The following is a 26,142-nucleotide window of genomic DNA, read 5'->3' as shown; positions in this document are numbered from 1 at the left end:
CCGCTATCGAAGCATCCTGGGCCTCCATAACACCTCAGCAGTGCCACAGGCTGGTTGCCTCCATGCCACGCCGCATTGAAGCAGTCATTTCTGCAAAAGGATTCCCGACCAAGTATTGAGTGCATAACTGAACATAATTATTTGAAGGTTGACTTTTTTTGTATTAAAAACACTTTTCTTTTATTGGTCGGATGAAATATGCTAATTTTTTGAGATAGGATTTTGGGGTTTTCAGGAGCTGTATGCCAAAATCATCAATATTAAAACAAGAAAAGGCTTGAACTACTTCAGTTGTGTGTAATGAATCTAAAATATATGAAAGTCTAATGTTTATCAGTACATTACAGAAAATAATGAACTTTATCACAATATGCTAATTTTTTGAGAAGGACCTGTAGATGTGGTTCCCATTCTTTGTTGTACACTCTTTTTATTGATCTCTAACAGTTGTACAAGATTCCATATGTACAAGGGACCAACACATATTGCAATCCAAAAAAGATTGCACAAGAAAGAGTATTGGTGAAAAACAAAAATTAAAAGGTATATGAATATTGAAAATCTCGGGTTAAAGCATTATTTCTTGCTTAGTAGTTATATTAAGATAAGGTCTATATGGTACAGGAAAAAATGTCACACTATATAAGCCAGGGCAGTTTATCCTGAGCTCAGCAATGGCATCAATTTACACCACAGATCCCATATTTTATGGCACATAAGGGGACAGTTTCATCTTTCATTCATAAATTCTAATACAGAATTATCTGGAACTAACAACTTTCACTGAGATCCACGAGGAGGGGATGGATTCATCCAACTGACAGCCATGACCCTCCGGGCCATAAATAATGATCCCCTTAGGAATATTCTTGTATAATGAGGCTAGTGGTCTTCATTTAATAAACCCAACGAGCCTATTTTAGGTGTGCAAGAAAAGGTTTTTTTTTTATAGTAGCTGGGAAATTCAGTCAGATATAACTGGGCAGATCCACATTAAGTGGACAAAATCTGCCCTATGGTTGGCCATATCACTAAGTGGACATACAATACATCCCATATGGTTCTCCTTCTTTAACATGACTATAATGCTATTCACAAGGAAAAGAATATCAACATTTTTTTGGGCAAATGACAAAAACAACTTACGGCATAAGTTTATTTTTGTCTTCTTTTAGTTTCCCTAAGCTTCTTCTTCTCCTGTCCTCTTTGCAGGTGAAGGTTTGGATTGCAGAATACTTCTCCATGTTTGCTGAAGGTGGCTTCGGAACAAAAACCTGTTAAAGAACAGAATGAAAAAAACACAGGGATATACAGTACTTTTAGTAACAGGATAATTTCTTCATGAATGACTGATGTGTATTATCCATGGTCAGTCAACTAAAGGTTTCTAAAGCCTTTTCTTCTTGTGAGTCTGTAGACCAGTGCCAGGACAAGGTAATCCAACGCCAAGGGTAAATATTCCAAACTGCGCCCTCACCTCTGCTCATGATGTGCAAGCTTAAGGGATCCTACCCCCAGCAGTCACTTGTTTGTCAAAATTACTGCCGCTGTCACTACTCCTGTCAGCCTCGCAACAGAAGAAAGCCCCCAGTAAACCATTGTGCCCAGGGCAGCCATCCCTCCTGCCCACCCCCTGTTCTGGCCCTGCTGTAGACAGTTCAGTTCATAAAATGTAATAAATCTGAACTTCAGGAATTAGGAAAAATACACCCTTGCGGTGCCCACTCCCACACTGCATGGGTTACCTGGTCATTACGTTTAGTACTACCTGCTCCAGCTGGTTCAACGCGGCCTCCTCGCTTAGACACTTCAGCCATGGTCACAATTCGGCCTCCTTCACATACAATACAGGGTTAAAGCGGTTGTATAGTCTTTTTTATAAGTTTAACCTACAGGTAAGCCTATAATAAGGCTTACCTGTAGGTAAAAAATATATCTCCTAAACTTGTACGGTTTAGGAGATACTACCCTCGTTATGCGCTGCTGACAGCAGCGGCGCATGTGCACAGGGGATTCTCGGCCGAAAGTCCAGCAGACGCCGGACCCTACCAGAAAGTAATCCCCCACGCGCATGCGCGGGAGTGACGATATCGCGGCTCCGGCCACTCACAGAGCCAGTGCCGCGATACCCGGAAGACACGCTGAGGGAACATGTCAGCTCCCTTGGTGTGGATCGGGCCAGATGTCGGGGCCTCGTTCTAAGGTAAGTATTTCATAATGAGCTAGTATGCAGTGCATACTAGCTCATTATGACTTTTCCCTTGCAGGTCAAAAAAAAAATGTCAGCAGGTTTACTACCGCTTTAATAGACCTGCATTGTATGCGATGATGCTGAGGGACTGAATAGAAGGCTGGATCCTCAGGGAGAGCGCGAGAGCTGGCCAGAGTGGAGGTTAAGGTAAGTAATATAGCCTCTTCTTCTACACCCTAGACCAGTGATTCTCAACCAGGGTTCCGTGGAACCCTAGGGTTCCTCCAGAAGTTGCTAGGGGTTCCTTCAGCATTGGGAAATGTCTGCCTCTCAGATAAGTTTCCACTCACACCATTGATCTTTTTAGCTATCTGTAAAGAGGTAATTCTTCCCAATGACCACAAGTGTAAGGACCATTCTTCCCCTGCCCATCACACTAATTTATTATGAGTAGTAGATTTCTAATTTTTAGCAGGGGTTCCCCGAGACCAAGGAACTATTTCAAGGGTTCCTCTGTGTTGAAAAGGTTAAGAAAGGCTGCCCCGGACTAAATAAGAATTTGCCCTTGCAGTACGAAGGGAGGAGGGACCATTTTGACTTATTCCTGGAGTTCAAATTTTAAGCATATATAAAGTGCCTTGCGAAAGTATTTGGCCCCCTTGAACTTTTCAACCTTTTGCCACATTTCAGGCTTCAAACATAAAGATATAAAATTTTAATTTTTTGTAAAGAATCACCAACAAGTGGGACACAATTGTAAAGTGGAACGAAATCTATTGGATATTTTAAACTTTTTTAGCAAATAAAAAACTGAAAAGTGGTGCGTGCAAAATTATTCGGCCCCTTTACTTTCAGTGCAGCAAACTCACTCCAGAAGTTCAGCGAGGATCTCTGAATGATCCAATGTTGTCCTAAATGACTGATGGTGATAAATAGAATCCACCTGTGTGTAATCAAGTCTCTGTATAAATGCACCTGCTCTGTGATAGTCTCAGGGTTCTGTTGAAAGCGCAGAGAGCATCATGAAGACCAAGGAACACACCAGGCAGGTCCGTAATACTGTTGTGGAGAAGTTTAAAGCCGGATTTGGATACAAAAAGATTCCCCAAGCTTTAAACATCCCAAGGAGCACTGTGCAAGCGATCATTTTGAAATGGAAGGAGTATCAGACCACTACAAATCTACCAAGACCTGGCCGTCCCTCTAAACTTTCAGCTCAGACAAGGAGAAGACTGATCAGAGATGCAGCCAAGAGGCCCATGATCACTCTGGATGAACTGCAGAGAACTACAGCTGAGGTGGGAGAGTCTGTCCATAGGACAACAATCAGTCGTACACTGCGCAAATCTGGCCTTTATGGAAGAGTGGCAAGAAGAAAGCCATTTCTCAAAGATATCCATAAAAAGTCTCCTCTAAAGTTTGCCACAAGCCACCTGGGAGACACACCAAACATGTGGAAGAAGGTGCTCTGGTCAGATGAAACCAAAATCAAACTTTTTGCCCACAATGCAAAACGATATGTTTGGCGTAAAAGCAACACAGCTCATAACCCTAAACACACCATCCCCACTGTCAAACATGGTGGTGGCAGCATCATGGTTTGGGCCTGCTTTTCTTCAGCAGGGACAGGGAAGATGGTTAAAATTGAGGGGAAGATGGATGCAGCCAAATACAGGACCATTCTGGATGAAAACCTGTTGGAGTCTGAAAAAGACCTGAAACCAGGACGGAGATTTATCTTCCAACAAGACAATGATCCCAAACATACAGCAAAATCTACAAAGGAATGGTTCACAAATAAACGTATCCAGGTGTAAGAATGGCCAAGTCAAAGTCCAGACCTGAATCCAATCGAGAATCTGTGGAAAGAGCTGAAAACTGCTGTTCACAAACGCTCTCCATCCAACCTCACTGAGCTCGAGCTGTTTTGCAAGGAAGAATGGGCAAGAATTTCAGGCTCTCGATGTGCAAAACTGATAGAGACATACCCCAAGCGACTTGCAGCTGTAATCGCAGCAAAAGGTGGCTCTACAAAGTATTAACTCAAGGGGGCCGAATAATTTTGCACGCCCCACTTTTCATTTTTTTATTAGTTAAAAAAGTTTCAAAAATCCAATAGATTTCGTTCCACTTCATAATTGTGTCCCACTTGTTGGTGATTCTTCACAGAAAATAAAAAATGTATATCTTTATGTTTGAAGCCTGAAATGTAGCAAAAGGTTGAAAAGTTCAAGGGGGCCGAATACTTTCGCAAGGCACTGTAAATCCCAGAATAAAAAGTGTAATATATTATATATTTTTTAGTCCTCAGATGTGGCTGCATTTGTTTTTTTTTTTGTTTTTTAGGGTTTCTTCCCTACAAATAGGGAAAAGGGTTTTCTGTAGTCCATGGAGAGAACTAGGCAGAACTAATAAGATTGCTTAAGATAACAATACAAAGTGCATAGAATGCAGAACAGCATCAGATTTCTGGTAAAAACATTTTTGCACTGAAAACAGATAAAACTAAAAATTTTCAATGATATATTTAGCAGACCAAAAGGCAAAAAATAAGGGACTTTCATTGTTACTTTTTAAATACAGTTTAATAATTAATGGAAAGTTAGATTATAACTGAGTAAAAATCTCATAATGTAAATTCTACTGTAGTAGGTGTCTGGCACAAAATGGAGCAGTACGGTTGCTGACTGCACTGTCTGACCTGCACACAGTTACTAGAGGGAGCTTCTAAAAATGTAATTATGAAAAAAAAAAAAAACATGTGTTGCAAGCATGGAAATGTATGACAATTAAATAAAAAAAAAATAAGAAATACATATAATATATATATATATATATATATATATATATATATATATATATATATATATATATATATATAAACACAAAACATACTTCACACTAGCAAACCATGCCATGCTAGTACCCCAATCTGCTCCATCAATTCAGTCTGGTTACAATCTGCTGATATTCAATACCAGCACTTTTCCCCTAAAGATACCAACAGAGTATCTCCACAGCTGGAGGAATGCAAGCATGTGGTCCTCTGCTGTGTTGATATCATACTATCTACACTTTAGCATTGAGAGTGGGTGCATACAAATGATGTCCCTATAAAAATGGGTGACCCTTCTCAAAGAACTGGTTTCCAGTGCTGATGGATAATAGCCGCAACACTATGTGGTTCACGGACATTGAGGAATTGCTAACGGGAGAAGCGCATTGAGGATTGCTTATCAGTTGAATGAACCGAAGGCTTACTGGTTGGTGACGTCTGGTGAGTGGCCTATCTTCTAGGTGATGGTGGCACAGATCTGTTTTTTTCTTTGGTGACACATGTGGATTATCCATTAGAAGATGAACGGGGATTGAGATGACACAGTTGGAGTTGTTGAAATAACCACTGCATATGAAGGACTATGATTCATTTAACCACTTCAATACCGGGCACTTAAACACCTTCCTGCCCAGACCAATTTTGAGCTTTCTGCGCTGTCGCAATTTGAATGACAATTGCGCGGTCATGCTACACTGTACCCAAATGAAATTTTTATCATTTTTTTCCCACAAATAGAGCTTTCTTTTGGTGGTATTTTATCACCTCTACGGTTTTTAATTTTTGCGCTACAAATAAAAAAATACCGCAAATTTTGAAAAAAAATATGTTTTTTTTTTGTTTCAGTTTCAAAACTTTGTAAATAAGTATGTTTTCTCCTTCACTGATGGGCACTGATGGGGCTACAGTGATGGGCACTGATAAGGCGGCACTGATGGGTACCAATGATGTGGCACCAATGAAGTGGCACTGATGAGGTGGCATTGATGGACACTGATATGTGGCACTGATAGGCGACACGGATGGGCACTGATAGGTGGCACAAATTGTCACTGATAGCTGACACGGATTGGCATGGATGGGTGGCACAGATGGGCATGGATAGGCGGCACAGATGGGCATGGGTGGGCACTGATAGGTGGCACGGATGGGCACTGATAGGCGGCACAGGTGGGCACTCATAGGCGGCATTGGTGTTATACTGTACTAATGGATGCCAATCAGTGCCAAACAATAATGCATGCCAATCAGTGATGCCCATTGTGGGCACTGATTGGCATCCATTATGGGCACTGATTGGCATCCATTGTGGCACTGACTGGCATCCCTGGTGGTCTAGGGAGGATTACCTTTTGCTTGGCATCCCTGGTGGTCTGGTGGCGTCCCTGGTGGTCCAGTGTGGGCATCCTCGGGGGGGCTGTGCTGATAATCGATCAGCAGAGACCCCACCTGTCAGTGGAGCAGCCGATCGGCTCTCCTCTACTCGCGTCTGACAGACGCGAGTGAGGAAAAGCCGATCACCGGCTCTTCCTATTTACACTGTGATCAGCCGTGATGGGACACGGCTGATCACGTGGTAAAGAGTCTCCGTCGGAGACTCTTTACCGAGATCGTAGTTGCCGGGTGTCAGACTGACACCCCGCAACAACGATCGCCGCGATGCGCGCCCCCGGCGGCACGCAGCGGCTCATAATCCTGATTACGTCATATGACGTCCGATCAGGATTATGCAACCACTTTGCCACCGTCAATTGCCTATAGGGCAGACGGCAAGTGGTTAAAACAATAATTTTGCACATATATTTGATGTTATAATACAATGTATATATGTTGGTGAGTTTATATGGTACTAAGGTGGCATAGTAGTTCTATTCGAAGAGCTTAAAGCGGGAGTCCAGCAAAAATTGTTTTTTTAACCACTTCAGCCTCGGACCAATTAACAGCTTAAGGACCAGAGGTCTTTTTACAATTTCGCACTGCACTGCTTTAACTGGTTATTGCGCGGTCATGCAATGTTGTACCCAAACTAAATTTGCGTCCTTTTCTTCCCACAAATAGAGCTTTCTTTTGATGGTATTTGATTGCCCCTGCGATTTTTATTTTTTGCGATATAAATGGAAAAAGACCGAAAATTTTGAGAAAAAATGATATTTTCTACTTTTTGTTATAAGAAAAATCGAATAAACTCAATTTTAGTCATACATTTAGGGCAAAATGTATTCAGCCACATGTCTTTAGTAAAAAAAATGTCAATAAGCGTATATTTATTGGTTTGCGCAAAAGTTATAGCGTCTACAAACTAGAGTACATTTTCTGGAATTTACACAGCTTTTAATTTACGACTGCCTATCTAATTTCTTGAGGTGCTAAAATGGCAGGGCAGTACAAACCCCCCCAAATGACCCCATTTTGGAAAGTAGACACCCCAAGGAAGTTGTGGAGAGGCATGTTGAGCCCATTGAATATTTTTTTTTTGTCCCAAGTGATTGAATGACACAAAAAAAAAAGTTTACAAAAAGTTGTCACTAAATGATATATTGCTCACACATGCCATAGTTATATGTGGAATTGCACCCCAAAATATATTCTGCTGCTTCTCCTGAGTACGGGGATACCACATATGTGGGACTTTTTGGGAGTCTAGCCGCGTACGGCACCCCGAAAACCAATCACTGTCTTCAGGATTTCTAAGGGTGCAAATTTTTGATTTCACTCCTCACTACCTTTCATAGTTTCGAAGGCCATAAAATGCCAAAATAACACAAAACCCCCCCAAATGACCCCATTTTGGAAAGTAGACACCCCAAGGAAGTTGTGGAGAGGCATGTTGAGCCCATTGAATATTTTTTTTTTGTCCCAAGTGATTGAATAATGACACAAAAAAAAAAAAAGTTTACAAAAAGTTGTCACTAAATGATATATTGCTCACACATGCCATAGTTATATGTGGAATTGCACCCCAAAATATATTCTGCTGCTTCTCCTGAGTACGAGGATATCACATATGTGGGACTTTTTGGGAGTCTAGCTGCGTACGGCACCCCGAAAACCAATCACTGCCTTCAGGGTTTCTAAGGGTGCAAATTTTTGATTTCACTCCTCACTACCTATCACAGTTTCGAAGGCCATAAAATGCCAAAATAGCACAAACCCCCCCCAAATTACCCCATTTTGTAAAGTAGACACCCCAAGCTATTTACTGAGAGGCATGTTGAGTCCATGAAATATTTTATATTTTGCCACAAGTTGCAAGAATTTTACAATTTTTTTTTTTTTTGCACAAAGTTGTCACTAAATGATATATTGCTCACACATGCTATGGACATAAGTGAAATTACACCCCAAAATAAATTCTGCTGCTTCTCCCGAGTACGGGGATACCACATGTGGGGGACTTTTTGGGAGCCTAGCCACGTATGGGACCCCGAAAACCAAGCACTGCCTTCCGGATTTATATATAAAATGCTACCAAAAAAAACTGTTAGCAATCGCAGGGATCAGGCCTGACTCTGCGATCGCTGCAGTTATGTGTTTAGTGTTTTGTAAGTGACAGTGATCGATCGATACTGCACTTGGGTGGGCTGGGCAGAGGGGCAAAACGCAGGTGCCAGCAGGTATCTGGGCTGATCCCGCTAACAATGCGTTTTTTTGGAACCCTAAACTGCTGGGGATGCTAGTATAGATCTGATCAGATCAGATATTGATCTGTTCAGATTCTATACCACTACAGGAGTTTTATGCTTTGCGTGTGAGTGTTAGCGGTACTGGCACTAACCTAGCGCTGCCTGGGGCGACGCAGACCCTGACCCTAAGACCTAATTGATATCACCCGCCGGGTGATCAGGGGGTTAAACCTTTATTGGGTAATAAATGGTGGTTGCCCTGATGCTATAAAAAGCAAACTAACCAGAGTCACCCGTAACACTTATACTGTGATCACTGGTGAAAGGGTTAACTAGGGGCAATCAGGGGGTTCACATTTTTATTAGGTAGTATATGGGGGTCTCTGGCGCTATATAAAAACCTGACGGGGAACCTAAATAACTAACTGGCTAACCAGTGTCACCAGTGACACTTATACTGTGATCGCTGGTGAAAGGGTTAACTAGGGGCAATCAGGGGGTTAAAACCATTATTGGGTAGTATATCGGGGTACCTAGCACTATAAAAACCTGGCGGTGAACCTCAAAAAATAACTAGCTACCTAGCTACACTAATGCAGCGATCAGAAAAATGATCACTTAGTGACACTGGCAAAAGGGGGTGAAAGGGTTAACTAGGGGCAATCAGGGGGTTAAAACCATTATTGGGTAGTATATCGGGGTACCTAGCGCTATAAAAACCTGGCGGTGAACCTAAAAAAATAACTAGCTACCTAGCGACACTAGCGACACTAATGCAGCGATCAGAAAAATTATCGCTTAGTGACACTGGCAAAAGGGGGTGAAAGGGTTAACTCTAGGGGCAATCAGGGGTTAAACCTTTATTGGGGGGTGGTAGGGGGCTACCCTGGACCTAACACTAACTGCCCTGACAGTTTTTACTTTTACAACTGACACTGAATGCAGTGATCAGTAAATAAATGATCACTGCAATCAGTGACACTGTGACTGGGGGGGGGGATCGGGGGGGGGGGGGGGGGTTGTGTGCCTGTGTGTGCCTACATGTCAGTGTAGTGTTGGTGCACACTTACTTTCTGTCTTCTCCTCTTAGTCCGGTCAAAAAGACCGCCCCGAGGAGAATGACATCACTTCCTCCCTGCCTGTGTATACAATACACAGTGGGAGGAAGCTTCTCATTCGCCAGGAGCGATCGCGAGGGGATGGCCAGAAACCAACGGCCATCCCCTCATCCTGGATTGCTCCTGAAGTGAAACGGACTGCCGTATCCAGCGGGAGGGGGTCCGATCGGACCCCCCAGCCGCTGGAAGGCAAGCACGTACATGTACGTGCTTGTGCCTGTGCGTGCCATTGCAATGACGTACACTGGCAATACGGCAGTCCTTAAGTGGTTAAAAGTCAGCAGCTACAAATACTGCAGCTGCTGACTGTTAAAATAAGGACACTCACCTGTCCCAGGGTCCAGCGATGACGGCACCCGAGGCCGGACTGTCCCTCGGTCCTCGGGTGCTGCCGCTGCCATGTTCGGTAAGGGAATCAGGAATTTATTATGAGTAGTAGATTTCTAATTTTTAGCAGGGGTTCCCCGAGACCAAGGAACTATTTCAAGGGTTCCTCTGTGTTGAAAAGGTTAAGAAAGGCTGCCCCGGACTAAATAAGAATTTGCCCTTGCAGTACGAAGGGAGGAGGGACCATTTTGACTTATTCCTGGAGTTCAAATTTTAAGCATATATAAAGTGCCTTGCGAAAGTATTTGGCCCCCTTGAACTTTTCAACCTTTTGCCACATTTCAGGCTTCAAACATAAAGATATAAAATTTTAATTTTTTGTAAAGAATCACCAACAAGTGGGACACAATTGTAAAGTGGAACGAAATCTATTGGATATTTTAAACTTTTTTAGCAAATAAAAAACTGAAAAGTGGTGCGTGCAAAATTATTCGGCCCCTTTACTTTCAGTGCAGCAAACTCACTCCAGAAGTTCAGCGAGGATCTCTGAATGATCCAATGTTGTCCTAAATGACTGATGGTGATAAATAGAATCCACCTGTGTGTAATCAAGTCTCTGTATAAATGCACCTGCTCTGTGATAGTCTCAGGGTTCTGTTGAAAGCGCAGAGAGCATCATGAAGACCAAGGAACACACCAGGCAGGTCCGTAATACTGTTGTGGAGAAGTTTAAAGCCGGATTTGGATACAAAAAGATTCCCCAAGCTTTAAACATCCCAAGGAGCACTGTGCAAGCGATCATTTTGAAATGGAAGGAGTATCAGACCACTACAAATCTACCAAGACCTGGCCGTCCCTCTAAACTTTCAGCTCAGACAAGGAGAAGACTGATCAGAGATGCAGCCAAGAGGCCCATGATCACTCTGGATGAACTGCAGAGAACTACAGCTGAGGTGGGAGAGTCTGTCCATAGGACAACAATCAGTCGTACACTGCGCAAATCTGGCCTTTATGGAAGAGTGGCAAGAAGAAAGCCATTTCTCAAAGATATCCATAAAAAGTCTCCTCTAAAGTTTGCCACAAGCCACCTGGGAGACACACCAAACATGTGGAAGAAGGTGCTCTGGTCAGATGAAACCAAAATCAAACTTTTTGCCCACAATGCAAAACGATATGTTTGGCGTAAAAGCAACACAGCTCATAACCCTAAACACACCATCCCCACTGTCAAACATGGTGGTGGCAGCATCATGGTTTGGGCCTGCTTTTCTTCAGCAGGGACAGGGAAGATGGTTAAAATTGAGGGGAAGATGGATGCAGCCAAATACAGGACCATTCTGGATGAAAACCTGTTGGAGTCTGAAAAAGACCTGAAACCAGGACGGAGATTTATCTTCCAACAAGAAAATGATCCCAAACATACAGCAAAATCTACAAAGGAATGGTTCACAAATAAACGTATCCAGGTGTAAGAATGGCCAAGTCAAAGTCCAGACCTGAATCCAATCGAGAATCTGTGGAAAGAGCTGAAAACTGCTGTTCACAAACGCTCTCCATCCAACCTCACTGAGCTCGAGCTGTTTTGCAAGGAAGAATGGGCAAGAATTTCAGGCTCTCGATGTGCAAAACTGATAGAGACATACCCCAAGCGACTTGCAGCTGTAATCGCAGCAAAAGGTGGCTCTACAAAGTATTAACTCAAGGGGGCCGAATAATTTTGCACGCCCCACTTTTCATTTTTTTATTAGTTAAAAAAGTTTCAAAAATCCAATAGATTTCGTTCCACTTCATAATTGTGTCCCACTTGTTGGTGATTCTTCACAGAAAATAAAAAATGTATATCTTTATGTTTGAAGCCTGAAATGTAGCAAAAGGTTGAAAAGTTCAAGGGGGCCGAATACTTTCGCAAGGCACTGTAAATCCCAGAATAAAAAGTGTAATATATTATATATTTTTTAGTCCTCAGATGTGGCTGCATTTGTTTTTTTTTTTGTTTTTTAGGGTTTCTTCCCTACAAATAGGGAAAAGGGTTTTCTGTAGTCCATGGAGAGAACTAGGCAGAACTAATAAGATTGCTTAAGATAACAATACAAAGTGCATAGAATGCAGAACAGCATCAGATTTCTGGTAAAAACATTTTTGCACTGAAAACAGATAAAACTAAAAATTTTCAATGATATATTTAGCAGACCAAAAGGCAAAAAATAAGGGACTTTCATTGTTACTTTTTAAATACAGTTTAATAATTAATGGAAAGTTAGATTATAACTGAGTAAAAATCTCATAATGTAAATTCTACTGTAGTAGGTGTCTGGCACAAAATGGAGCAGTACGGTTGCTGACTGCACTGTCTGACCTGCACACAGTTACTAGAGGGAGCTTCTAAAAATGTAATTATGAAAAAAAAAAAAAACATGTGTTGCAAGCATGGAAATGTATGACAATTAAATAAAAAAAAAATAAGAAATACATATAATATATATATATATATATATATATATATATATATATAAACACAAAACATACTTCACACTAGCAAACCATGCCATGCTAGTACCCCAATCTGCTCCATCAATTCAGTCTGGTTACAATCTGCTGATATTCAATACCAGCACTTTTCCCCTAAAGATACCAACAGAGTATCTCCACAGCTGGAGGAATGCAAGCATGTGGTCCTCTGCTGTGTTGATATCATACTATCTACACTTTAGCATTGAGAGTGGGTGCATACAAATGATGTCCCTATAAAAATGGGTGACCCTTCTCAAAGAACTGGTTTCCAGTGCTGATGGATAATAGCCGCAACACTATGTGGTTCACGGACATTGAGGAATTGCTAACGGGAGAAGCGCATTGAGGATTGCTTATCAGTTGAATGAACCGAAGGGTTACTGGTTGGTGACGTCTGGTGAGTGGCCTATCTTCTAGGTGATGGTGGCACAGATCTGTTTTTTTCTTTGGTGACACATGTGGATTATCCATTAGAAGATGAACGGGGATTGAGATGACACAGTTGGAGTTGTTGAAATAACCACTGCATATGAAGGACTATGATTCATTTAACCACTTCAATACCGGGCACTTAAACACCTTCCTGCCCAGACCAATTTTGAGCTTTCTGCGCTGTCGCAATTTGAATGACAATTGCGCGGTCATGCTACACTGTACCCAAATGAAATTTTTATCATTTTTTTCCCACAAATAGAACTTTCTTTTGGTGGTATTTTATCACCTCTACGGTTTTTAATTTTTGCGCTACAAATAAAAAAATACCGCAAATTTTGAAAAAAAATATGTTTTTTTTTTGTTTCAGTTTCAAAACTTTGTAAATAAGTATGTTTTCTCCTTCACTGATGGGCACTGATGGGGCTACAGTGATGGGCACTGATAAGGCGGCACTGATGGGTACCAATGATGTGGCACCAATGAAGTGGCACTGATGAGGTGGCATTGATGGACACTGATAGGTGGCACAAATTGTCACTGATAGCTGACACGGATTGGCATGGATGGGTGGCACAGATGGGCATGGATAGGCGGCACAGATGGGCATGGGTGGGCACTGATAGGTGGCACGGATGGGCACTGATAGGCGGCACAGGTGGGCACTCATAGGCGGCATTGGTGTTATACTGTACTAATGGATGCCAATCAGTGCCAAACAATAATGCATGCCAATCAGTGATGCCCATTGTGGGCACTGATTGGCATCCATTATGGGCACTGATTGGCATCCATTGTGGCACTGACTGGCATCCCTGGTGGTCTAGGGAGGATTACCTTTTGCTTGGCATCCCTGGTGGTCTGGTGGCGTCCCTGGTGGTCCAGTGTGGGCATCCTCGGGGGGGCTGTGCTGATAATCGATCAGCAGAGACCCCACCTGTCAGTGGAGCAGCCGATCGGCTCTCCTCTACTCGCGTCTGACAGACGCGAGTGAGGAAAAGCCGATCACCGGCTCTTCCTATTTACACTGTGATCAGCCGTGATGGGACACGGCTGATCACGTGGTAAAGAGTCTCCGTCGGAGACTCTTTACCGAGATCGTAGTTGCCGGGTGTCAGACTGACACCCCGCAACAACGATCGCCGCGATGCGCGCCCCCGGCGGCACGCAGCGGCTCATAATCCTGATTACGTCATATGACGTCCGATCAGGATTATGCAACCACTTTGCCACCGTCAATTGCCTATAGGGCAGACGGCAAGTGGTTAAAACAATAATTTTGCACATATATTTGATGTTATAATACAATGTATATATGTTGGTGAGTTTATATGGTACTAAGGTGGCATAGTAGTTCTATTCGAAGAGCTTAAAGCGGGAGTCCAGCAAAAATTGTTTTTTTAACCACTTCAGCCTCGGACCAATTAACAGCTTAAGGACCAGAGGTCTTTTTACAATTTCGCACTGCACTGCTTTAACTGGTTATTGCGCGGTCATGCAATGTTGTACCCAAACTAAATTTGCGTCCTTTTCTTCCCACAAATAGAGCTTTCTTTTGATGGTATTTGATTGCCCCTGCGATTTTTATTTTTTGCGATATAAATGGAAAAAGACCGAAAATTTTGAGAAAAAATGATATTTTCTACTTTTTGTTATAAGAAAAATCGAATAAACTCAATTTTAGTCATACATTTAGGGCAAAATGTATTCAGCCACATGTCTTTAGTAAAAAAAATGTCAATAAGCGTATATTTATTGGTTTGCGCAAAAGTTATAGCGTCTACAAACTAGAGTACATTTTCTGGAATTTACACAGCTTTTAATTTACGACTGCCTATCTAATTTCTTGAGGTGCTAAAATGGCAGGGCAGTACAAACCCCCCCAAATGACCCCATTTTGGAAAGTAGACACCCCAAGGAAGTTGTGGAGAGGCATGTTGAGCCCATTGAATATTTTTTTTTTGTCCCAAGTGATTGAATGACACAAAAAAAAAAGTTTACAAAAAGTTGTCACTAAATGATATATTGCTCACACATGCCATAGTTATATGTGGAATTGCACCCCAAAATATATTCTGCTGCTTCTCCTGAGTACGGGGATACCACATATGTGGGACTTTTTGGGAGTCTAGCCGCGTACGGCACCCCGAAAACCAATCACTGTCTTCAGGATTTCTAAGGGTGCAAATTTTTGATTTCACTCCTCACTACCTTTCATAGTTTCGAAGGCCATAAAATGCCAAAATAACACAAAACCCCCCCAAATGACCCCATTTTGGAAAGTAGACACCCCAAGGAAGTTGTGGAGAGGCATGTTGAGCCCATTGAATATTTTTTTTTTGTCCCAAGTGATTGAATAATGACACAAAAAAAAAAAAAGTTTACAAAAAGTTGTCACTAAATGATATATTGCTCACACATGCCATAGTTATATGTGGAATTGCACCCCAAAATATATTCTGCTGCTTCTCCTGAGTACGAGGATATCACATATGTGGGACTTTTTGGGAGTCTAGCTGCGTACGGCACCCCGAAAACCAATCACTGCCTTCAGGGTTTCTAAGGGTGCAAATTTTTGATTTCACTCCTCACTACCTATCACAGTTTCGAAGGCCATAAAATGCCAAAATAGCACAAACCCCCCCCAAATTACCCCATTTTGTAAAGTAGACACCCCAAGCTATTTACTGAGAGGCATGTTGAGTCCATGAAATATTTTATATTTTGCCACAAGTTGCAAGAATTTTACAATTTTTTTTTTTTTTGCACAAAGTTGTCACTAAATGATATATTGCTCACACATGCTATGGACATAAGTGAAATTACACCCCAAAATAAATTCTGCTGCTTCTCCCGAGTACGGGGATACCACATGTGGGGGACTTTTTGGGAGCCTAGCCACGTATGGGACCCCGAAAACCAAGCACTGCCTTCCGGATTTATATATAAAATGCTACCAAAAAAAACTGTTAGCAATCGCAGGGATCAGGCCTGACTCTGCGATCGCTGCAGTTATGTGTTTAGTGTTTTGTAAGTGACAGTGATCGATCGATACTGCACTTGGGTGGGCTGGGCAGAGGGGCAAAACGCAGGTGCCAGCAGGTATCTGGGCTGATCCCGCTAACAATGCGTTTTTTTGGAACCCTAAACTGCTGGGGATGCTAGTATAGATCTGATCAGATCAGATATTGATCTGTTCAGATTCTATACCACTACAGGAGTTTTATGCTTTGCGTGTGAGTGTTAGCGGTACTGGCACTAACCTAGCGCTGCCTGGGGCGACGCAGACCCTGACCCTAAGACCTAATTGATATCACCCGCCGGGTGATCAGGGGGTTAAACCTTTATTGGGTAATAAATGGTGGTTGCCCTGATGCTATAAAAAGCAAACTAACCAGAGTCACCCGTAACACTTATACTGTGATCACTGGTGAAAGGGTTAACTAGGGGCAATCAGGGGGTTCACATTTTTATTAGGTAGTATATGGGGGTCTCTGGCGCTATATAAAAACCTGACGGGGAACCTAAATAACTAACTGGCTAACCAGTGTCACCAGTGACACTTATACTGTGATCGCTGGTGAAAGGGTTAACTAGGGGCAATCAGGGGGTTAAAACCATTATTGGGTAGTATATCGGGGTACCTAGCACTATAAAAACCTGGCGGTGAACCTCAAAAAATAACTAGCTACCTAGCTACACTAATGCAGCGATCAGAAAAATGATCACTTAGTGACACTGGCAAAAGGGGGTGAAAGGGTTAACTAGGGGCAATCAGGGGGTTAAAACCATTATTGGGTAGTATATCGGGGTACCTAGCGCTATAAAAACCTGGCGGTGAACCTAAAAAAATAACTAGCTACCTAGCGACACTAGCGACACTAATGCAGCGATCAGAAAAATTATCGCTTAGTGACACTGGCAAAAGGGGGTGAAAGGGTTAACTCTAGGGGCAATCAGGGGTTAAACCTTTATTGGGGGGTGGTAGGGGGCTACCCTGGACCTAACACTAACTGCCCTGACAGTTTTTACTTTTACAACTGACACTGAATGCAGTGATCAGTAAATAAATGATCACTGCAATCAGTGACACTGTGACTGGGGGGGGGGATCGGGGGGGGGGGGGGTTGTGTGCCTGTGTGTGCCTACATGTCAGTGTAGTGTTGGTGCACACTTACTTTCTGTCTTCTCCTCTTAGTCCGGTCAAAAAGACCGCCCCGAGGAGAATGACATCACTTCCTCCCTGCCTGTGTATACAATACACAGTGGGAGGAAGCTTCTCATTCGCCAGGAGCGATCGCGAGGGGATGGCCAGAAACCAACGGCCATCCCCTCATCCTGGATTGCTCCTGAAGTGAAACGGACTGCCGTATCCAGCGGGAGGGGGTCCGATCGGACCCCCCAGCCGCTGGAAGGCAAGCACGTACATGTACGTGCTTGTGCCTGTGCGTGCCATTGCAATGACGTACACTGGCAATACGGCAGTCCTTAAGTGGTTAAAAGTCAGCAGCTACAAATACTGCAGCTGCTGACTGTTAAAATAAGGACACTCACCTGTCCCAGGGTCCAGCGATGACGGCACCCGAGGCCGGACTGTCCCTCGGTCCTCGGGTGCTGCCGCTGCCATGTTCGGTAAGGGAATCAGGAAATGAAGCCTTGCGGCTTCACTTCCCGCTTCCCTACTGCGCATGCACGGGTCGCGCAGCGCAATCCAAATGGTCCCTGTTGTCTCTGAGACCCGTGTGTGTCCCAGCAGACAGTGCGGGGGGACAATAAGAGACGTAGACTCCTGTGGGAGTCTATGCCCGGAAGTGGGTGCAAATACCTGTCTTGGACAGGTATCTGACCCCCTCCCCCCTGAAAGGTGCCAAATGTGACACCGTGTGTGTGTGTGTGTGTGTGGGGGTTCTGAAAAGCGGAGGTTCAATTTTTGCGTGAACCTCCGCTTTAAAGGAAGAGACACTTTGTTTTCATGCTGTAAAAAAAGGAGTGCTCACCAGTCTGTGTTCATTAGGTCTGACAGGCTGTTTATTCATGGCAGTGTTTCTGGATACCATCTGGAGAACATCTGAATTCTCTGCTGTGAAATGTAAGCGAGAGAGCAGATCGCTCCTGCGCTCCGTGGCGTACATCGTGTGTCTTTCTTCCTGAGGTCAAAAGAAAGAAAACAAAGGAAAAAAAATACAATTATTTCCCAAATATTCTTTGTATTTAATTTGAACACAAAACATAGGCAATCTACATTATACCAGCCAAAAAAGATCTATGCCATTTTTATTCATCCTGTATTTGCATCAACTCCCAAAGAAGTCTGACAACACTGATAATTTTTTTACTGTATAAAGTAACCCCATGACTTGGTCAGTCAGGGCAAAGAAACAGGTTTGGTTTCATCACCTCTTCCCATCAGTTTTATTTACCTTTCCTTTGCTACAACTATGTCAACCTCGACTACGGCAACTTGTAACTCTCACAGGGCTCTCCTTTGCTCCCAGTAGCTGAATGGAGTGGTGGGGAGAAAAAGTAGAGTATGTGCTGCTGGGGAGGGCTAAGGTAAAGCCAAACTCCAGGTTAGGCTCCTTCCCCTATTTCTTGCCCCAAACAACCCAACCTACATAGAAATTGTGTATAAGGAAAGATAGCGGAATATAGGGGGAGGATGTGGGAACTAGATTAGCAGGTTAGGTAAAAGGAATAGGTGTGGGTATAGATGATATTGGTAAGCTTATTTGTGGGGGAATGAGAGCTGTCTGTGTTTGAGGTAGGTTGGGGTTCAGAAGTGTAGCTATTTCATGCCATGAGGAGTTGTTTGAGTTCATTTTCAAAAGGTATTCTATCCAATGGCTATTATGGAATTTAGTTCCAGTACCTTGAAGGGACCTAGTGAGATCCTCCACAAGTCTGATGTCCTACACACATTGTATCCACTGTTGTATTGCTGGAGGGCTGGTAGACTTCCACTGAGTGTGAATGCATGTGTAGCGGATGACATTTGGGAATGTCACACGCATTATAAATTTAGTTTTTGCCTCAGGACCCTACAGTTCTGAGGGTTAATTGTGTAGGTAGGCCTTAACACCAGTCTGGCCAGGCCATGTTTGAAGTTCTGCCTGGTCATGTGAGCGGTGAGGTGCAAATGACAGGCTAGAACCTGTATATACAAGTATTATGGCGCTCATAAAAACACCCACCCGCCTATCACTATTTTTCAAGAAGTGAAAAACACTTAATAAACACAATATTTAAAAAACATATTTAAAAGGCATAATGATAATGCTGCAAGTAATAATGCTATAGGTGCAATCAGCACAAGAGGGGGAATGGAAAGGGATGGGGGGGATGGGAGTGAAAGGGGCGGAAGTAAGGAGAGGACCCCTTCCTTAACTAGGTCTAAAATCCGACAGGGAAGGGGTTAATCACTCTCGGGGGGTAAAAACTCTCAGGGGGGTAAAAGTACGGTCCAAACACGGCAGCCATCCAGTGGAAACTGAAACAGGTTCCCAATTAGTACTGTAAAGATAAAAGAGAGAGGCGCCTCTGAGTGTAGACTGTAAAATTCTTATTTAATGCACAGGTGGTTAAAAACACTCACATTAAGTAGTACATTAACAGGCAATGTAAAGATTCCAAACCGGAGGGAGACCCTCGATGTGTCATCTGTATCCCTTGCGCTGGGGGAGTCCTGTTGGCGTGTGTCCGCTCCTGGGGGCTGTATTAGATGTGCAGAGCCGGCCGATGTAGAGCCGTGAGCGTTAGTCCGAGGTGTGGAACGCACGAGGAACTACGGGCGACGGGAGATGACGTCACAGGGCATGCAACGCGTTTCCTGAGCTGGCAAGACCGTGTATGACAGGACGGCTGCACTCCTTTATCAAGCCTGATATGTTGTGTTTTCTATTAAGCCAGTGTAATAATAAGACCCCTTTCACATTGTGCCGCCCATAGCATCGGCGGTAAAACATCTCTATTTTTATCAGCGTTTTACCCTCGGATTTGCGGAGCATTTCGGCCGCTAGCTCTTTTGACCCCCGCTAGCGGCTGAGAAAGAGTTAAAACCGCCCACAATGCGCCACAATAGCGTCGTTTTGCTGGCGGTGTACCCACGCTGCCCCATTGATTTCAATGGGCAGGATCGGTGGAGGAGCGGTAAACACACCGTTCCAAAGAAGCTGCTGGCAGGACTTTTCCTGACGCCCTGTCAGTGCACCGCTCTAGTGTGAAAGCCCTGGGGGTTTCACACTGGAGACAATGGAGCAGCTCTTTGAGGACAGATTGCAGGCGCTATTTTTAACGCTATAGCACCTGCAAAACTCCCTCAGTGTGAAAGGGGTCTTAAAAGGGATAAAAGGTTATTTAGATGTCCTGTAATGCACTGATACAAAACTGTTTAAAAAGAGTTACATACTGAAGTTTTCAATATACAGTATTTGAGTCTTTTGAGTATTTTTAGAATTCTTAATCATGGGCGCCTTAGCAATGAAAATGCCTGAGTCTTTTCCCCACCCGGGAAGCCCAGGCACATACCTCAAGGCTATCGTAAAAACACAAGTACAGAATACAGACATATGCAAAAATAATAATTCTATTTTTTGCATGCTTCCTTACTCCAGGCAGGGGAAAGACACTGGAATTCATGTTGCAGGTAGGGTGACCAAATTTCCAAACTGCCATTCAGGGACAATTCTGGCAAGGACTGGGGGGGGGGGGGGGGGCGTTGAATGTATTTTCGAGGGTTGGCAGGATTTTGGTGGCGAGTGATTTGTCGGGTGAATGGCTGGTTTTAGAACTTATATCATCCCAATACCATGCTTGAAATGTATCCCTTAGTATAGACCCCCTTCCCTCAGTATAGACCCCCCTCCCTCACTACGGACCCCCTCCACTAACTATAGGTCCCCTCCCTCAATACGGACCCCCCACTAACTATAGGCCCCCTCCCTCAGTACGGACCCCCCTCTCCACTAAGTATATACCCCCTCAGTAAAGACCCCCCTCCACTAAGTATAGACTCTCCTCCCTCAGTACAGACTTCCCCCCTCAGTATAGACCCCCCCCCCCCACTAAATACAGAGCCCTTCTCCATCAGTATAGACCCCCTGACTAAGTATAGACCCCCTTCAGTACTGACCATCCTCCTTCATTATAGACCCCCCTAAGTACAGACCCCCCCCAGTACAGACTCCCCACTAAGTAGAGAACCAGCATGGCCATGGCATGCGGCATGGTGGAGAGCGTTAGGATTGGCAGAGGAGAAAGTTAACTTCTCCCCCGCTTTGTATGCTGGGCAGAGTTGCGGCTATGAGGTCACTGGTTGGTAGACGCCAGGCGACTATAGCAACCAGTGACCAGAGTCTCGAGTGGAGCTGGAGGCAGAGCGAGTGCCAGTGCTATAGCGGGGTTTGCTCGTTCTGTCAATTCCATTACGGCAATGGCGTAGCGTGGGTTGTCAGCACCCGGGGCAAGGCAAGTAATTTGCTCCCCGTTGTATATGAATTCTCCATGTAAGAATGTACATCGCTTTCTGAGCGAGTAATAAACCCTTCCCTGGTTAAGAAGTGCATCCAGCCTGTGTGTAACTTGCTGAGCAGACACTGGCAGCATTGCTAGCAACACCCTGAGAGACCCTGTATCAAAGGGACATGACACTCCCCCTAACCTGCGGACTTTCCACACTCCCTGAGTCCCTTCTCTTCCTACAATAGTACTGACCTTTGATTCCTAAACTGACCTACCTGACCACTAATTTACCTGATTCCTAAACTGACCTACCTGATCACTAATCTACCCGATTCCTAAACTGACCTACCTGACCACTAATCTACCTGATTCCTATACTGACAACTACACTAACCTCTACACTGACCTACCTGATTCCAACATCGACCACTACACTACACACTACACTAACCACTACACACTGACCACTAGAGGTCGACCGATATTGGTTTTTCTCTGGCCAATGACGATATTTCGAAATCGTGGCGGCCGATGGCCGATATATGATGCCAATTTTATTTTGGGCGGATATGTTAGGCCGATTTATTTATTTATTTATTCTCCCCCCCCCCTCTTCAACTCATAAAATCTAACAGTTAGACCCCTTTCACACTGGGGCATTTTTCGGGCGCTTTTGGGCTAAAAATAGCACCTGTAAAGTGCCTGCAAAACGGCTCCCCTGCAGTCTGTGTGGAAGCCCGAGTGCTTTCACACTGAGGTGATGCGCTGGCAGGACATTAAAAAAAAGTCCTACAAGCAACATCTTTGATACTTTAAACTGAGAACTCCTACACATGAAGTTCAGTTCATTGATCAGTATAAACATTGTATCTCTTTGGTCTTTTCTTGGCAGACTGCCCAGATAGGAGAAAAGTCGCTCCACGGAAGACTTCAGGCAAATTGCATTTACTTCTATTACAGAAGTAATTTGCAAGTCGCGCTGAAGTTATAATCGGCCTTTTTTTATCAGCACAATCGGCCGATGCCGATTTATTAAAAAACGCCAAATGTCAGCCGATATATATCAGTCGACCTCTACTGACCACTACACTACACACTAACCTACCTGATTCCTATACTGACCACTACAGTATACTACTATACAATACACAATACACTGACCACTACACACCACACTGATCTATCTCATTCCTATACTCTTACACTGACCTACCCGATTCCTATACTGACCACTACACTATACAATCCACTACAATACACTATACACTGACCACTACACTACATTACACACCACACTGACCACTACACTACACACAAAACCACTACACTACACACTGACCACTACACCACACTAACCTACCTATACTGACCACAGCACAATACACTACTACCCAAACTACACTATCCACTGACCACTACACAATGCACTATACTACTACACAATACTCTATACACTACCCACTACCCACAGACCACTGCTCAATACATACTGACACAATACTCTACCCACAGACCAATACACTGACTACACACACACACAAACTACCCACTACACACACACACACACACACACGCAGGCAGGTGGCACTGGATGGCACTGGCATATGGCACTGATTGGCACTGGCAGGTGGCACTGATTGGCACTGGCAAGTGGCACTGGTAGGTGGCACTGGATGGCACTGGCAGATGGCACTGATTGGCACTGGCACCGTATGGCACTGGCAGGTGGCACTGTATGGCACTGACAGGTGGCACTAATTGGCAGGTGGCACTGGCAGATGACACTGATTGGCACTGGCAGGTGGCACTGGTTGGCATTGACAGGTGGCACTGGCAGGTGGCACTGGCAGATGACACTGATTGGCTCTGGCAGGTGGCACTGGTTAACATTGGCAGGTGGCACTGGATGGCAATGGCAGGTTTCACAGCCGATAGTGTAACTGGGTGAAACTGAATGCTCTCTGCAGCGCCGCGGTGTGTGAAACTGTATGGAGAGAGAGAGAGAGAGAGAGAGAGGAGCTGACAAATTCAGCATGATGTCAGAGGTGGGAGGGACCCAGCAGCTATCCAGCCAATGATTGGGCTGTTTAAGAAAGGGGCAGGGCCACATACACGTAGCGGCCTGCTCAGATCCCATCCCATTGGCTGGTGTTGGATAGTTGGGTCCCGTCTACCCCCGACATCCAACCTCAATTTTGACAGCTCCTCTCTCTCCATGAAAGTTTCACACACCGCAGCGCTGCTCTGCCAGCAGAGTGTGGAGAAGGGAGGAGGAATTCCACTATACACTACCCACAACACTATACATTACACTGACTTTCTGGCTGCTCCCCAGACCATATCTACCCCCCCCCAGGCCAGCATCAAAACTCACGAGTGAGTCTTACCTTTTTTTCTTCCATCTGCTCTGCCTCTGCGCCGCTGCCTCTCACACTGCCAGACTGCCTGCATGATCAGTGACCCGTAGAGGAGGAGGAGGAGACAGCAGCCACAGCTCACAGCCAAGGCCAGCCCCGCTCCGCCACGACTGAGCACAGACCAGCCCCACCTGCCGCACATGACCCGTTTCGCCAGCCTGAGACTTAAAGAGGGATTCCGCCCAAAAAAAAAATATTAAAAGCCAGCAACTATAAATACTACAGCTGCTGACTTTTAATAAATGGACACTCACCTGTCCCGGGTTCCAGCGATGCCGGCAGCCGAGGCCGATCGACCGCTCGGGCCTCGGCTGCTGCCGCCGCCATTCGAGGTGAGGGAATCAGGAAGTGAAGCGAATCGGCTTCACTTCCCGGTTCCCTACTGCGCATGCGCGAGCTGCGCCGCGCAATAGGAAATCTCTGCGCTGTCACTGGGACCCATGTGTGTCCCAGCAGACAGCACGGCAGGGCAGGAAATGGCGTAGACTCCCGTGGGAGTCTATGCCCGGAAGTGGGTGAAAATACCTGTCTTTGACAGGTATCTCCACCCCCCTCCCCCCTGAAAGGTGTCAATTGTGACACCGGAGGGGGGGGGGGGTTCCGATCAGCGGAGGTTCCACTTTAGGGTGGAATCCCGCTTTAACATGGTGGCCGGAGTGCGGAGTCACGGAAAATTGAAATAAGGAGTATGGAGAGAGGGTGACACATACTGGCGCAGGATTTCGCTCCCCCCAAATGTTGCGCCTGGGGCCTAGGCTCCCCTTGCTACGCCACTGCATTTCGGGACACTTTATTGTCCTGGAATGAAGGTGCCAGGGACACGTGGGCACCCTAGTTGCAGTGCTTCAGCCACCCATGTGCAAGAGGCCTTATAGTTTAATATTGTTGTGTACATGGGTTGGGTATTGTGTTTAGTGGGGCCAAATGGACTACTTTTACATTTATACTAGTGTTGTAGTAATATTAATTAGCATGTTCTATGGCTTTACAAAGCTCATTACTACTATTGGAATCTGTGCAAAAAAAATTCTCCACTCCTCCCTAACCTTGACTCCACAATTAAAGTGAAACTAAAGTACAAAAAAAAAAGTACAGACACACAGGCTCTTTATCGCAGAAGAGACAAATGCATTTTAATGAGTGAAATAAGTATTTTATCCCCGATCAATCAGCAAGATTTCTGGCTCCCAAATGTCTTCTATACAGATAACGAGCTGAGATTAGGAGCACTCTCTAAGACCCCTTTCACGCTAGGGCCGTGGCCGCATTAGTTCTAAAACACTGCTCGTTTTAGTGGCATTTAGCGCTGTTTAAGCAGTGCGTTTCAGACGCTAGCGGGGAGCTTTTAACCCCTAAGAAGGGGTTAGAAACGCTCGTGTTACAATGCTTCCAAAGCGCGTTGGAAGCGCTGCCTATCCATTTCAATAGGCATGGCACTTTGGGAGCACTTTATACAGCACTCCCAAACTGCCCCAAAGATGCTGCTTGCAGGACTTTTCTCAACGTCCTGCTAGCGCATCGCCGGGTGTGAAAAGACACACTGAAATGAATGGGAGGTGGTTTCAGGCTCTATTTAGAGGCTATTTCTAGCACTAAAACGCCTGAAAACCACCTCAGTGTGAACAGGGTCTTAAAGGAAGTGCTCTGAATTTCAGCTTGTTACCTGTATAAAAGACCTGTCCACAGAAGCAATCAGATTCCAAATTACTCCACCATGGCCAAGACCAAAGAGCTATCCAAGGATGTTAGGGACAAGATTGTAGAACTACACAAGGCTGGAATGGGCTACAAGACCATCGCCAAGCAGCTTGGTAAGAGGGTGACAACAGTTGGTACGATTATTTGCAAATGGAAGAAACAAAATATAACTGTCAATCTCCCTCGTTCTGGGGGTTCATGCAAGATCTCACCTCATGGAGTTTCAATGATCATGAGAACAGTGAGGAATCAGCCCAGAACTACACTTGTCAATGATCTCAAGGCAGCTGGGACCATAGTCACCAAGAAAACAATTGGTAACACACTATGTCGCGAAAGACTGAAATCATGCAGCACCTGCAAGGTCCCCCTGTTCAAGAAAGCTCATGTACAAACCTGTCTGATGTTTGCTAATTAACATCTGAATGATTCAGAGGAGAACTGGGTGAAAGTGTTGTGGTCAGATGAGACCAAAAGCGAGCTCTTTGGCATAAACTCAACTCTCTGTATTTGGAGGAATACTGCCTATAAC

General features: G+C 44.5%; 1 protein-coding gene across 1 annotated transcript in view; it reads right to left on the bottom strand.

Annotated features, from left to right (window-relative positions):
- DNAH14 (dynein axonemal heavy chain 14) overlaps positions 1 to 26,142 on the bottom strand; it is a 418,175-nt gene that overhangs the window by 368,450 nt on the left and 23,583 nt on the right. Inside the window, exons 2-3 of the mRNA XM_077485830.1 lie at positions 18,036 to 18,185; positions 1,147 to 1,274 (exon numbers count right to left, since the gene is read on the bottom strand). Of these exons, the coding sequence (XP_077341956.1) occupies positions 1,147 to 1,274; positions 18,036 to 18,185 (278 nt within the window). The remainder of the gene's footprint in view (positions 1 to 1,146; positions 1,275 to 18,035; positions 18,186 to 26,142) is intronic.

Source organism: Lithobates pipiens, unplaced genomic scaffold (genome assembly GCF_037356315.1).
Source record: "Lithobates pipiens isolate NorthernLeopardFrog02 unplaced genomic scaffold, aLitPip1_a1.2 Scaffold_18, whole genome shotgun sequence".
NCBI classification, from domain to species: Eukaryota; Metazoa; Chordata; class Amphibia; order Anura; family Ranidae; genus Lithobates; species Lithobates pipiens.
Note: the sequence above shows the minus strand (reverse complement) of the source record. Positions and strands in the feature narration are given on the sequence as shown.